The sequence below is a fragment of the Lytechinus pictus genome, chromosome 12 (assembly GCF_037042905.1).
Source record: "Lytechinus pictus isolate F3 Inbred chromosome 12, Lp3.0, whole genome shotgun sequence".
In the NCBI taxonomy this organism is placed as follows: domain Eukaryota; kingdom Metazoa; phylum Echinodermata; class Echinoidea; order Temnopleuroida; family Toxopneustidae; genus Lytechinus; species Lytechinus pictus.
Window position 1 is genome coordinate 21,137,636 of NC_087256.1, and position 15,689 is coordinate 21,153,324.

The 15,689-nt window shown below is 36.9% G+C and overlaps 1 protein-coding gene across 1 annotated transcript in view; it reads right to left on the reverse strand.

The window, feature by feature from the left end:
- Positions 1 to 1,695: 1,695 nt before the first annotated feature.
- Positions 1,696 to 15,689, reverse strand: part of LOC129272539 (kinesin-like protein KIF11-B) — a 38,569-nt gene continuing 24,575 nt past the window's right edge. The window contains exons 16-26 of the mRNA XM_064107728.1: positions 14,633 to 14,805; positions 14,106 to 14,234; positions 13,099 to 13,266; positions 12,600 to 12,668; positions 11,753 to 11,814; positions 10,048 to 10,147; positions 9,050 to 9,229; positions 6,621 to 6,843; positions 5,741 to 5,889; positions 5,026 to 5,163; positions 1,696 to 3,629 (exon numbers count right to left, since the gene is read on the reverse strand). Coding sequence (XP_063963798.1) covers positions 3,477 to 3,629; positions 5,026 to 5,163; positions 5,741 to 5,889; positions 6,621 to 6,843; positions 9,050 to 9,229; positions 10,048 to 10,147; positions 11,753 to 11,814; positions 12,600 to 12,668; positions 13,099 to 13,266; positions 14,106 to 14,234; positions 14,633 to 14,805 — 1,544 coding nt within the window. The 3' untranslated portion in view covers positions 1,696 to 3,476. The remainder of the gene's footprint in view (positions 3,630 to 5,025; positions 5,164 to 5,740; positions 5,890 to 6,620; positions 6,844 to 9,049; positions 9,230 to 10,047; positions 10,148 to 11,752; positions 11,815 to 12,599; positions 12,669 to 13,098; positions 13,267 to 14,105; positions 14,235 to 14,632; positions 14,806 to 15,689) is intronic.

Below are 15,689 nucleotides of genomic sequence, written 5' to 3' on the forward strand. Positions count from 1 at the left end.
GCAGACTGGTTTTTTCTGTTGTTGTTTTTTTTGTTTTGTTTTTTTGCTTTGTTAAGATATTCCTGACCGAGAATCCCCCCATCTTTTGGAAAATCTTTAATTCGCCCCTGCACCAGTGAATGAGAAGTGAGTAGGCTTTCATTTGAATATATTTGATTGATGAAGTTTAGCTGAATGTATTTTGGATTTCTTCAACCTTCCGGTGATGGCGCTATGTTGTTAAACCAAGGTTTGTATTGATTAAAGTCGGAAGAGTGGCTGGGCTTGTCAGCCCGGCTTTGAGACGGTTTACCCTAGATCCCCCTATCATCCTGCCATAGTTTTATTTACCCTCGACCTCTACTCGAGGCTGGATAAAATTAACATAAAATTACATAAGTAACCTTTGCATATGACATAAAATTTAAACTTTCAGTTTGATAAATTTCTAATTGGATTACCAGGGAATCATCAGTTTTTCTTTCTTTATTTTAATTTCCATGTTTCAAATTTGTAGGTTTGACCATGCAATAAGAACTGTGGAATATTCATTGAACCAGAGTTTTGTACCAAAAAAGTATTCCTCTAATCTTTTATCAATGAAAGAAATATGGGTAAGTTAAATAGATTTTTAGAACTTCAGTGGTTTGAAAATGAAGAACTAGCACATGAACAAATTATAACAAATTATGAAAAAATTATTCCTTTCCTTCCATGACGAGGTGAATTTGATATTTAAGTATCATAGTATATGAATATAATATATTTGTATTCTGATTCTCCTCACCTGCTCAAAAGGGGAAAGTTATCTCTACATTCAAATTTTGAAGTAGCCTAAATCCAACAAAGAAATGTCTGTGAATCTATTTGATGGTGCAGTATATTGGCTGAGCACCAAGTATGCAGGAACTTCCATTCCTTCTCACATAATCTTGTGCCAGCAAAATTGTAGTCTACCCACGTGCAAGCTCAGATTGACTTGGGTACTGTACTCACCTTTTATAAGGTCAAAGGTATAATTTTATTTTGTTTATCAAATTGGCATCAATCATTCATTTTCTATTCATTATCATTCACACTTTGAAGAAAAAATAATGGAAATAATAGTCAAATTTTACGATACAAGAAGAAATTGAATGCAGAGTTGTCAATCTCAAAATGAGTTCGAACAGAATCCAATGAAATTACCACCAAAGTGTTTTTATGTATGAATAGAAAATGTGTGCCAAACTGCTCTGGAAGAAAATGCGAAATTGCTGAGAAATTAGCAAAATAAGCACGGAATTCCATCAAATAATGGGTATTTTTCGAAGCAATATTAATACTTTTTTGTTAGTGATCATCAGAATTATCAATTTTTTGCTAATATTTCTTGATGTTACAAGGATAAGTTTACATGTTCCAGATCTAGATGTATGATTATATTTTGATGATTAACCTTGATTGAAAAGACTTTCTCATGAAATAATTGTTTGTTGGAACTGCTGTCTTTTACATTTAAACAGTAATTTTGTTATTTCTTAATTTGCTCTTCATTAGGAACACCACCACATACTACACTGCAAATGGTATCATTCTATTCAGTATTTTAGTACATACTTCTCTTTCTATTTATATTCTTAAAAGTAATTGCGAGCTCTAAGGATAAAAAGAAACTGCAAACCATTTTGGGGAACACTAACAATGACTAAAGAAACCACACACACCAGCTAATAGTTACGTATGAACAAGCTTTAATTAATCCAAATTTGTCCACAACATCAATTCAAAATAAATACCACATACAGTACATCGCACGATAAAACAAATATATGCATAATCTTGTACATACTTTTCCTCACCTCTTTTCTATTTACATGAATATATATATGGTAACGAGCAAATCTTCAAAGACGTACCATAAAGCTTCTTTCTGAGTGGGATAAGATACGTGCAGCTTAAATGGTAGTACACTATAGCCTATACTAAGATCTGTTCAGATCAGTGTGTCTTTATAAAGTTGTACATAGATTAATAAATGCAACAAATGCTTGGTTAAAAAGAAATATTAGTAAGATACAGATGTCTCAAGTGTAAAAAATATTCATTACTGGTTTACGCCATTGGATAATTATTTCATTAATAACATTATTATTTAAGCATAACTTCGGAGTGCATTAAATATTGCTTAAAAGCAAGCAATGAGTTTAAGTGTCCTAATCATGCCCCCAGTCCTTTTAGGGTTAAGTTAGCTTAAAAATTTGCTATTTTGAATCTTCCTAATTCTTACCATAGTGATAGTATATTTTGTCGAGGGAAAAAGTATGGATATAAGTTGACCTATGCTGAGAACGATTCCCACTTAAAATAAGTACAAAATTACAGTACATTTAGTACAAAATGAAGGCCCACTTTATATCTTGCAAACCTATTTACATGTACACGCAAGATGACGCAACAATACAATGTGTATCTCTCAGTATTTGCCAATCAGACAGTTATCTTTATATACATTTTTTTACATTCTCTCTTTTGAGCTTACACTATACATGTATTTCATTTTCATGCTTGGCGAGAGTTCTAAATTTGACATCAGTGTACAATCTATATTTGAATTGTCCAATTCCAAATCCATTGGTACATGTACATGTAACATGTGCATATATACAACAAGTAGAAAAAGTGACAAACTGTAACCTACATGTACATAAAAGAAGCTTGTTTGATTCAAATGTTGAAGTTTTCTTCATGTTATACGGATATCAGTTACGAAACTTTACGTTTATAGACCTTTGCCTGCAGATTGAAGGGTTTCTATGCCACTTCTTATCACACTATCCTTTTGATTCATAATTGCTGAAATGAGATTGTAATGGATATTGTGTGGATTGCACACCTATAGGCTATGACCAACTCTATACATATAATGACAAGCCACTAGAATATATATATATATATACAAGCACTTAAAAATCTATGTGCATTACTCATACAAGAGCTCAATATATGTTTACGTTCATGAGAATGTTCCTCCTGTAAATTTGGAGAATTAAACTCGCATCTCTAATAAAAAAGGCTGTACTTATTCAGCATCTAAGTAAAAGAGGTCCTGTCTCCTCTAAAACCGTCATCAGTTGCACACTATGACAAACTGTTACAAGCTAGTATAATGGTGCGATGTTATTGGTAGGGGACATATTAGTTATAGATTCTAGTTTTATGAAACAACACCCAATTTCCTTTTTCTTCATCTTTGATAGTTGTTGTCACAGTGCAGAAGACAAAGGAATTAATTTTTGGGGAACATGATTTTTATACTGTAACTCTCGAACCCCAAATATACATCAGTTAGATCTTTTATCCTCGGCCAATAAATTGATATCAAAGAGTTCATTTTGGAATTCCTCTCATAATCATTTAAGAAATGATCTACAGACAATTCAATTGCGAGATACAAAGACCGACATTGGATCCCAACACAATCGATCCACAAAGAGATTACACGTGAGGGTAGTGTATCAATTAACAGAATTTGCCGAGCGAAGCGGCAACCGCGACTTGTTCTTAGGAGTGCGGTTCTTGCTGCGATCTCGGGGCTGTTTCTTGCCGCGGGCGGTTGTGACTGATTTTGGCATCACAAAGTTTTCCTTGGTGTCGTCAGCATCAAATCCCTGTAAAGTAGAAAAGGAAACAGAAAAACAAACGTTGTGAAGACGTAAAGGTGTGAGCTAAAAATATGATCATTTCAAAATAAATTGAGCTTGCAATAGTATTTTTTTTAAATACTACTTCAATTTTTTACATAAGTCATTTACTAGTTATATAAAAAGTTGGTTTAAAGAGGAGTAGCATTTTCAATTAAATTCAAACAGTCTCAATATCTAAGGCCCAAAGTCATATATGACATGTAGATTTAATAAGCTTGAGTGCACACTGATGAAACAATGATTCAATTCCATAAAAATTGTGAACATGGCATGCATGCATTTATTAGCACTTAGTTCAGAACCCTTGCAAAGCTAGAAGCAGAATATATATCCCCTCCTAGTTTTAACTTCTTTTGAGAATTAAGTCTAAGGCTGCGTTTATGCGACCTCAAGCCAGAATCATGATTTGAATCATGATTTGAATCATGATTCAAAACACAAACATGAATCACGATATCACAGAATCAGCGTTTAGACGACCGTCATTCCAATGCTGTTTCTCCTCAGATTCGGGCCAATCCAGTGCGCATCACTAGTGCGCAGTTTGACAGAGGAAGTTTTTCGCACGTGTTTCGGCTCTCGAAAAATCTTTTGCTTCCAGAATTCAACCTAATTTTGTTTACTTCTATCATATAGGGTCCATATGCTTCTATTCATCTTGTTAGTTAATCCAAAATGGTGTTCGGAAGTGAATTTCAGCGTAGATCCAATTTAATATTGACACTCTATACTCATCATTGTCTCCAGTTAATTAATTTACTAGAACTTGAAGTTGAAGACATGACCAAAAAATGAAAAGTAGTGGACGATGCGAAGACCAACACAGAACTTGAACATGACAAGAAATGCATGCAGAGTAATCATGTACATACAATGAGCATAAGCTTGGCAAGAGTCAAACCGAAAGCCGTAGCCCGACGACACAGTGAGGTCATATAATCATGATTCAAATCACGATATCGTTTATTCGAACATTTTCGTACGTGATTCTGCAGAAACGTCTTTCCAAACGCCCCTTTTTTCGTGTTTCATGTTTGTGATTCTAATCATGATTATATTCAATTTCGACTAAACGCAATCGTGATTCTGCAGAATCATGATTTGAATCATGATTCAGATCATGATTCTAGGGTGAAAAAGTGGCGGATAAACGCACCCTAAGATGTCAGAACGGCATGGATCTAGGAAGTGGCCAAAGGCATTTGTAAGACCCTTCCCCCCCACCCCTCGCCTACCTCACAGATGTTTTGTTTTTTTCGTCCAAAATAAAATTCAGATTGAAAAGTTTCTCTGATATTGGCTATAATTGCTGATTAGAAATAAAGAAAGCAGTTATATCATCCCCTTGAATGGGATTTACCTTGGACGAGAGTGATTGTTGTGATTGAGATCGTGATAAGGAACCCTCATTGGCGTCAGTACTGACATCGCTCATAAAGCTCTCCGACTGGCCAGTCTTGCCCTCTTTCGTCGACTGGAGAGACACATCGGCAGGACACTGTCATCAATTATAAAATATTGGGACAAGGGTTGAAAATGAAACGTCTGAGAAATTATCTAAGGGCCCCTTGGTATAAATGCTATTATAAATTTATAATATTAACTTTGCCATCTAACATCAACATTCATGGTAACAATGCACATTAGCCATTCAAAATAAACGATTCTGTGGAAATTGGATGGCAAAATCACCATAATCATTAGCTACTTTTACGCATCAGATCCAGGTCTTGAACCCACAACCTTATGAGGAGGGCACTCTACCAACAAGCCACTATGCCTCATAATGCCTGTTGATCTTTATAGGAAGGTTTATCTTGTATGTTTCAATAGGAATTTTTTTTTCAAGGAAACCAATATTGTGGTCTTTATAAAGAGATGGTACTCCTATACATATTATCCCCCCCCAAAAAAAAAAAACAGGTTTCATTTAACTATATACACTGTAGGACAGAGTTGGGCACTCTACAGTTGCCATAGTAACAGAATATAGCACATATCGTGCCTGTGACAGAAAGAGCAAGATCTATTGTAACTACTATTCAATGGATATTTTCTTGTCATAACATGCTTACCTCGCTAGCAAGGCTATCATCAGGCAGAGGCATTCCTGCTGCCTGGCTGAGCTCGCAATCTCGACGGAACCTGTTTAAGATGAGATCATGGGGTTCTGTGCTCGTCAGGTCCCGGGGGTAGGTGAATGCCTTGCGCTGTGGTGTCGTACCTGCACATGTAAAAAAAACATACATTTACTTGTTGAACAAGAGTGTCTCTGGGGCGAGCACATAATACGCCTGCCTGTAATGTGGAAAATGGAGTTATTGGTCAAGCAAGAAAAGTGGAAGGTAGCGACTTGACCTTTGACCTTTTGACCTCAAACTCAGTAGGCTTCCTGGGATCCATAGTATCATACACAAGAAATTATATGAACCTAGGTTAAGTTACACTGAAGCTATCGGGTTTACAAAGACTTCAAAAGGGTAAGATGAAAACATGTCACTGTGCCCTTGACCTTTGACCTCAAAATCGATAAGCTTCCTGGGATCCATGCTAGTATCATACACACCGCATTATATGAGCCTAGGTTAAGTTAAACTGAAGTTATCGCGTTTACAAAGAAAAGTTAATGGATGGACGGACAGACAGACACCGAGCGTGATACCATAATACGTCCAGTAGGACGGGCGTATAAAAAATGAGTATCAGAAAACTCCTTTTTATTAACAATTGAATTCTAGCCAAATACTAGAGAATCCCTCTTTCAAATTAACATTTGTTAATGGGAGGAAGTTTAACAAAACCTTTAAAAAAAATTTAATAGACCAACAGATTAACAGAAAAAGTTACTACTAGGTCTCTACAGAACTTTGTTCATGCATGGCCGAACTTTGTTCAGGCGAGACAAAAATTATTAAAACAAGACTGACAAAGCAAGAACATGGAAAGCACACTAACCCGTTGGAACATCCTCCTTCAGATCCTTCGACAAGAACTCCTGGACTCTCTTCAGTTCATCGTCCACCGATTCCTCCGTCTCCGTCGTCCACCTGGTCACTTCCTCTGACCGAGCCTGGCTATCCTCCGTCCATCCGGTGACGGTAGTGGTCATCTCGGCCAGCTGGTTCTCCTCGGTGGTGCTTAGAGCCTCACTGGAATCACGGTGTTCACTGGTCATTGCCTGTTTTTCAATAACAAAATATATGACTAAAGGGGGTGTTGCAAGACACTGATCAATCAATTGCAGTTTGAAATTGAAACTGAAAGATAATGATTATAATATATAAATATATGGCATTTATAAGGTGCCGATTATCTAGTTTCCTATTCAATGGCACGCCATATATTACCCTGGCTGTAGCTCCAGCTGCTAAAGGCGCTTGATGCATTCAAGTAAATTAATCCTGCCGGGTAGTGGGTACCCATTCACCTCACTTGGGTTGAGTGCAGCACAATAAGGATAAATTTCTTGCTGAAGGAAAAAACGCCGTGGCAGAGATTCGAACACACGTCCCTCTCATTGAAAGACGAGAGTCGTAACCACTAAACCACAACGGCTCCACAAGATTAATATTATTTATGGCAAATCATGTTCTACTTCCCGTTACAAAAACAAAACCAGTGATCAATTCGGCAGATTCACAATACAGTGCGCCATCTATCGGCTGCAGTGGACAGGCCAATTTTTAACTTCGGGGTTGACACCACGCATAGTACTAGCGAACTGTAATGTGACTGTGATGCTTCGAATATGAAAACCATATAGCAAAAGCTGAAGAAGAATTCATTGGAAAAAAAAAAATCGAAATTTCTCAAACAAATATGCGGCAATTCTCTCCCACCTTCTTGACCCTGGTAAAAAACCTATGCAAGCTGGTTGACTTTTTCCCATGAGGCATTGCAAATTTTGACCTGTCCGCTGCAACCAATAGGTAGCGCACCGTATAGTGAATCCACTGAATTGCAAATTTGTCATTAATTGCAAGACTTACTAAGGTTCTTAAAGATAAATACCAGTAGTGGTAACGATCTCAAAATGAGTTCGAACAGATTCCAATGAAATTACCACCAAAGAGTTTTTGTATCTATAAATAGCTCTCGAAGAAAATGCGTCACTGCTAAACATGAGCAAAACAATGAATTCCATTAAATGATGGGTATTTTTCACAGCAATATTCACACAATGTCCCACATATGCTTTTCAGAATTGTCGATTTTGAGCTATTAAAGATTCATGATTTTACAAAGATAAGTTTACATTAATGTACCAGATCTAGAAGACGTATGATAATATTTTGACAATTAACCTTTATTTAAAAGACTTTCTCATGAAATAATTGTTTGCTGAAACTACTGTCCTTTTAGCTTTAACATCCCCCCCCCGACATGTGATCTGTCTGAGTACAGGGAGCAACCGCAGATAATCATATACTCAGACCTCTAAATAAAATGAGTAACATTCGTGTACAAAAATGTTGTTCTTTCATAGCCAAATGTTATTCAACCTATCAAAATCTATAGATAGATAACCACAGAAGTGAAGAGTGACCAAATTCCTTTCCAAGACTTATTATTTCAATTTGATATATTTTGACAAAAGTATATAAAAGATAACAATTATGCCAAAATACTAGTTTGATTTCACACTATGTTTGTTCTAACAGGCTCAATCCACTGATAATTTGTTTATACTGCAATGATCATTGAAGGCATTAAACGTTGAGCTCTCTTATCTCCTTTCGTTTGAAATGAATAATAATACAATTCATGACCGAGACCATTTCAAATAGCACAGGGGCCCGTTGCAGAAAGAGTTGTAATCAATCGCAACTCTAAAAATCATGCGCAACTTGATTTTCAACCAATCAACAGCGTGCATTTTTTACTTGCGATTGATTATTTGACTTGCGTTTAAACGCAACTCTTTCTGCAACGGGCCCCAGCTTTCTGCAACGGGCCCCTGTGCTATTTGAAATGGTCTGTTAAATGTGAAAGAGAGTAATTGCAGCAAACTATTTCATGAGAATTTTTTTGAAATCTAGTTTAATTACCGACATATTATAATTGATCTAGATCTGGTACATAGAAATCAACTCATCTTTGTGTAATCATGAAATCTTAGCTGAAAACCGATAATTCTGATGACAACTTACGCAAAAACCCATGTGGGACAATGTATTAATATTGCTTGAAAAATGCCCAATATTTTATGGAATTCTACGTTTATACATACACACACTTGGGTGGTTATTTGATTGGATTCTGTTTGAACTCATTTTGAGATTGTTACCACAATTGGTGTTTATCTTTAATACATATACCTATTACATTCAGGTTGTCACGACAGATGATAGATAAAACAAACAAAAACAAAATCAAAGACTAACCTCCGAATCAGCTCTCTGCTTGCTGACATGCTGCAGGACCTCTTCCATGTGACTTTTGACCTTTTCACAAACTTGCTCCGTGTGACACGTCTGTCTGTCCATCTGTGATTTTACTTGTGAGGTCACTGATTCCTCCAACATGGCGTTGTGTTGCCTGATGTCTTCAAATTGTGAAATGGTCTGAAGGGAAAATGATTCACAATTTTGTCAAAATACTTCAAAGTCAAGGACTCTTTGAAAACAGAGGTTCAAGATACAGCCTGCTCTAAATACTGGGAAATTCCATAAAAACATCTAACTTTTTGTACATCCGACCCACACTCTCCTCCAATTTTACTTCGCTTTATGGATTACAAAAGCAATAAGTTGAGAGCATAACACTTTTTGAAGCGGAGTTCCGGTATTTCAGGAAGGCCGACATAAAGAGGGTTAGATGTACATACATGGCATTGCCGTCTTATTGTATAAACATTAAATTACAATATCAATTAATTTCTATTGCTTGCCTCACTGAATATAACTCAATATGTTACTGGATCTTTCCAGAAAGTTGGGGCACAAATTCTGACATTTCAGCATAACTCAATACTAAATATACTATAGATTTTTTGTAGCCTTTAGATTTGTATCGAGACAATAAAGTTTACTGGAAATTTTCTGCCATTTAGATTTAATTTTCATAAGTTTTTTGGCAAAACGAGTGTACACTGCTGTCAAATTGACACATGAATTAGAGAAAAAAGTATGATTTTATTAATAAATTAACATAATTAATTCAGATAACATTAAATAAATGGATTTAGTGAAATTAAGCTATGGACCATGTAGACTGCATCTCTTTTGTCACAATGCGTGACTGAGATCTTCAGGGGGGCCAAAATGCCACCTAACCCCCCCCCCCTCTTCCCCCATGACCTGACAAGAATCAATATACCCAGGGACCAATAATGTTTCACTACAGGCAATAAAACTTCTTTGATGAGTGGTTCCACACTCACCTTCTCATAATGACAGTCAGCACTTGACAGAAGCCTCTGACTCGATTCTCTGTGCAGCGTTATGGAGGTCTCGAACGAATCTTGGACAGACGTCTCTTGACTGCAGACACAACCAGATAAAGCAAAATAGTAAAAATGTATGAGCATACAGGAATCATTATGGCAAAAAAAAACCAAAATTTCCAACCAAAAAGAGAATTTGTCCATACGAATAAATCTGTTTTTCCCCATCCACTGCACCAGTTTACATCTAAGTCTGTCTTACTCCCTGAGCTGAAAAAAGGGTAGCAGTTTTTTTCATCAGGGACAATACATTGCCTTACTGTGGTATTTCAGCTAATGATAACTGAATACCAAACATGTACTCCCGAGTAGTCATACTTGTATATGATATGTATTTACATGGTCTACAACAAGTTGGACTACTTTTCAGATAGTCTAATACCAAAAGGGCTAAATCCATTTGTTCTGCTATCAATTTGGTCTACTATTAGCCTAATTAGTCACTTAGTCTCATTCCCACTTTGTCTACTTAAAAAGAGAACAAAAAAACTTTACTCGTCAAATGAAAGTTTGGTTCATAAACAGTCAATCTAAACCCATAAGACTAAATTGGGTGATTTCAAGTCCGGTGTCGGTGTTGGCATTGGTGATGGAAGCACAAATTTGACTGCATTTCCTAGCTCCAAAACCTATTCTGAGTTTACACAAATAATCCTGATCACAATGTTGTCAGCTCAACACATAGTGAGCAACTTATAAGGACCACTTTTATGTTTGGCGTTATCCTAGTACTTGTGTATGAATTGACCTAACACCAACACCAAAGGTCAACACTGAACTTAAAATCACCTATTGTGTTAGATAAGTGGACATCAGACTAAATGGGACCAAACAGGAAGTACACAAGAAGGATTGAAGGCCATCGACAAATCAGAATTTAACATTGTACATATGGGCCTGTATTCTGATAGCAGGTTTAACTTAAACTCAGGTTTAAAGTTGTGGTTTAAGTATGGGAAGCCAAAAGTATCAAAATTTATATTAAGTTGCACATGTATGTTTCTTATATTTACTGTTCTCTCTCCTGATTCATCGATGGTGAAGACATTCATCGATGGTGAAGACAATCATCAATTTATACTTCTTAGGCAATTATGAATGATATGAGAGCCAAATGAGCTGGAGTATGATATCTCTACTGTTAGTGAGTTATGTAACAATTGGCTATCCATACTTAAACCACAACTTTAAACCTGAGTTTAAAGTTGAACCTGCTATCAGAATACGGGCCATGGGGTTTTAGTTCATTGTAATAATAATATGCAACATCTATATATCGCTTAACACAAATGTTTCTAAGCACTGCATGCTATTACCCCGACTTTAGCACGGCTACCCTGATTGGGTGCACGAGCATACAAAGAATTCCTCCCTACCGGGTACCCATTTACTACACCTGGGTGAAGAGTGGCAAATGTAGATAAACGTCTTGCCAAAGGATGCGAGTGCTGCAGTAGGATTTGAACCCCAGACCTTGTGGTTCAAAGTCCGGAAACTTATCCACTGAGCCACAGCACCTCTACCCGTTTAGGGAAGCTTTATTATGCGACAGACCCAGTCTTATCTCTCAATTCATATATTGCTCTCTTCAAATTTACCATTTGTTAAAGAATGCAAATAATGTTACAATCAAAATGCTTACCTTTGTATATTTGTCGTTACATTTTCTGTTTTAGTTGAAGCTTCTTCTAATTGGTCTTGGAGCTAGATATTACAAAATAGCAAAAAAGGAGGAAAAATAACATGAGTTTTCTTTGAAAACACCTCCGCTTAACATTTCAATCATAGTAACGCATGACCACCAACAATATGTGATTTGAACGCTAAAATTTGATTTTTCTATCCATTTATCTTTCTTTTTTTTTGTTTATAAAGAAACTGTTAGAGTGCAAGGTTGTTTATAATGCTTATAATTGGCGTTTGTCGTCATATTTTACAATCCCCAAAAGTGATTAGAAATTATTCAAAATATGCTGAATGCAATGTGCATTACACACAGATGAGCATATATAGGACTAAAGATGCAGTAGGCCTGACTGCTTCAAAATTTATCTGTTGCATTATAAATATGAGGGTATTTGAAGAGCAATCATTTACTGATGTCTTCTTGTAATATCATGGAAGTAAATTTTCAAAGCTCAGAATAATTTCTTCCATCATAACCTTTAAATCACAATCTTAGACCCTGTCTTACAAAGAGTTACAATTAACCCAATCAACCACAACTATGGAAAGCCAGCAACGTCAAAATCTAAAAGACACATTTGTTCAAACATTTTCTAGATATGTATATTCAAACATTAACTGTTTTCTTGACAATTCACTATTTTTCTCTTTGTTTTCAAAAGGACATTGTGCAAATTTCATACAGAAAAACTTAGGACACTGATGGATTTCCATATACTTGAAGTTGATCGGATCAATCGTAACTCTTTGTAAGACGGAGCCGAGCTTTTTGTACATTTGAAAAAACTGACTAGAATAATTACCTTTAAAGTGTCTGAAGCAAATTCCTCTTCTCGATGAGCAAACAGGCCTTGCACCGTCTTCATGAGATCCTGCAGAAAAAAAAACAGATTTAAAGGTAAAAGAAAGTAATTACAGCAGAAAAAAACATTTCATGAGTAAGCCTTCAAAATCAAGGTTAATTACCAACATATTGAAAAACAAGGTAAGATCAAGGATTTTCAAAGGAGAGGTGGCCCGAAAATCATTTTTCCTTTTTTCTTAAATAGTCCTTAAATCCAACAAGCAAACAAAGTTATTCATAGAAGGAGGGCACTTTAAAAATCAAAGAAATGGGCGAATGCCCAATGTCCATGCAAGATCCATGCCACATGCAATGTATAATGACAACAAATAATAAGAGCAGTGCTAACACTAACAGGTATAGAAATTAATGCACAAGTCACTGAGAAACAAGGAAAAAGAGAGGAGAAAGGAAAAAAGGGAGAACAAAATAAAGACAAACGACAAGAAGAAACTAACTTGATTTCGTTTCCGTTCCCGCTCCTTGAGCTCATCAAGTTGACTGGATAGATGTGTAATCTGTTCCTTCTGAAGTCCAGAGTACTTTTCTAAGGTCGTCGTCATGAGACCGACCTTCTCTTTCTGTTTCTCGATGCATGCGTGGAGAGTCTCCGACTGACTGTTGATCTACATGTGCAAGACGAATAAAAGGAAAATATCAACAGTTAAAATTCAAATATATATTCTTCCACTTTTACAGGTGAGCATTTCATGCACTGGTCAGTAACTGCTTTGAGCCAATCAGAAGCAAGGATTGAAATTGCATTCAGTTGAAAAAGTATTGACTTCTGCTTCATTTGTCTACCTACAAGCAATACACAGCTGGATGCAAGCTCAAAACGCAACGGTGTATGTTATTGCTTCATCTTATCAGTGCAAGAAATAAATTATGATTAAATTAAAACCATAAATTTTGAAAATACACTAAGTTTAATGCCTGAATCGATATCTCAACCAAAGAAAGTCCTAAAAGGACACCGTAATGTCTCACTCTCCAACATCAGATGCAACACTGACATCTACTATGATTGATTCTTCCTCAAAACCATCCGTGCTTGGAATCTTCTTCTTTGTCATTTGTTCCAAAAACCCTGGAACATTCAAAATTAAACTGTGGGATACTGTCAAGAAAGGAATAAAGAGTATAGTCCCTCCAGCCAATTGCAAAGTGGTGGGACTTGACTCCAAAATGTACTAAGTCTATCGAGTTTTTGCGACCACCCTTATTAGACATCAACATCTTCTTAAGGATGAGAACCAGGGCCTCATTGCATAAAAGTTACCATTATGGTAACTTTGCATTCCAATGGTAACTTGCATGGAATCCTTGATTCTGATTGGCTGCTGATCAGCGTTACCATGGTAGTTACCATTGGATGGCAAAGTTAGCATAATAGTAACTTTTTATGCAACGCGGCCCAGGGATTCAACAGATACAGATAGAGACTTGCTTAAGATAAGTTTACCTGTGTCTTGACGTCTCTGCGACATTCGTTGAGTGACTCGGTCAGAGCTGACACCTTTTCTTCAAAGACAGCCATGGCAGCAAGGAAACGGTTGTTCAGGAAATCATTCATACCATTGATCATATCCTCCTGGAAAGAGTACAAGAAAAGTATTATTGAATATTAGGGGAAAATACAGGTAAAATCCATTTGTGGTCAACTTTGATATTGAATACAAGTATCTTGCCATCACCCCCCCCCCTCCCTCGTCTATTGTAGGAAAAACTGCAATTACTTGTAACTTTATTACAATTAAAATCCTCTTGATTTTCAACTTATATTGCGTTTACCGTAAGATAATTGGGTCCTAGCATGCCAGCACACAATGTTAAGTCTTTCTCCACCCTCTAGGAAGCACTCCAACAGGAGTTTCAAAATTCAATTGCTAGGGATACTACATAGGCTTTTGCATGGATCAACAGTCACCCAGCGAGCATTGACCAAATCCCCTGAGCTCTGCCGCTGAAGACTCTTGAGTTAATGCTTACCTTGAATTTTGAATGCTCGGCACATGCATCGTTGGACCATGTTTCCCACTCCTCTTTCTTCCTCTCACTCTCTTCCATCATGGCTACTGAATGACCTTTGACCGAGGTGACCATGTCAGACAGGGCAGCTCGAAGATCCCCAGCTTCTTGCGTACGCTTGCTGATCATGAAGTCTGTTTGAGACAGAAAAATGGCACAAATATTGTCAGGGGAATTTTGATGAAAGTCATGTAGCAAAGCTGACAGAAAGTCAGTTTCTACTAAGGACCAATAAGCATTTATAAAGCACCATCTATCTAAACAATATTCTAAGGCACACTATTCCTACACTGCAAAATCTCCGGTGTTGATTTAACACCAGCTTGGAATCGATATATGTACATACCAGAGAAGAATTGAAACAACACCAGTTTGGAATCAAACCGATGCTGTTTTAATACTAATTGGTGTTGTATAAACACCTTTCTGGTGTTAGACCAAAACGAAACTGGTGTTGTTTAACCCTTCTCTGGTGTGGACATATATAGATTCCGGGCTGGTGTTAAATCAACACCAGAAATTTTGCAGTGTATTACCCCGGCTTTAGCACGAGCTGCCATTTCCAGTACTGTGCATTCAAGGAATTAATAAATCCTGCCGAGTACCCATTCACCTCACCTGGGTCCAGTGCGGCACAATGAGGGAATTTTCTTGTCCTGAAGACAACATGCCATGGCTGGGATTTGAACCCATGACCCTGTGGTTGAAAAATGAGAGTCAGCACCAACTACACAATGAAACCCCCACTAAAAGGTCCGGGGTTCAAATCCCACCGCAGCACTTGCATCCTTTGGCAAGGCGTTCATCTACATTTTCCACTCTCCACCCAGGTGTAGTATATGGGTAACCAGTAGAAAGGAATTCCTTGAATGCTCGGGTGTCTGATCAGGATAGCCATGCTAAAGCCGGGATAATAGTATGCAGCGCTTAATTCAGCGCTATATAAATGTTGCATATTATTATTATTATTATTAATTCAAATGTAAAAAGGAGAGCATGGGAATTGAAGCTGCTAAGC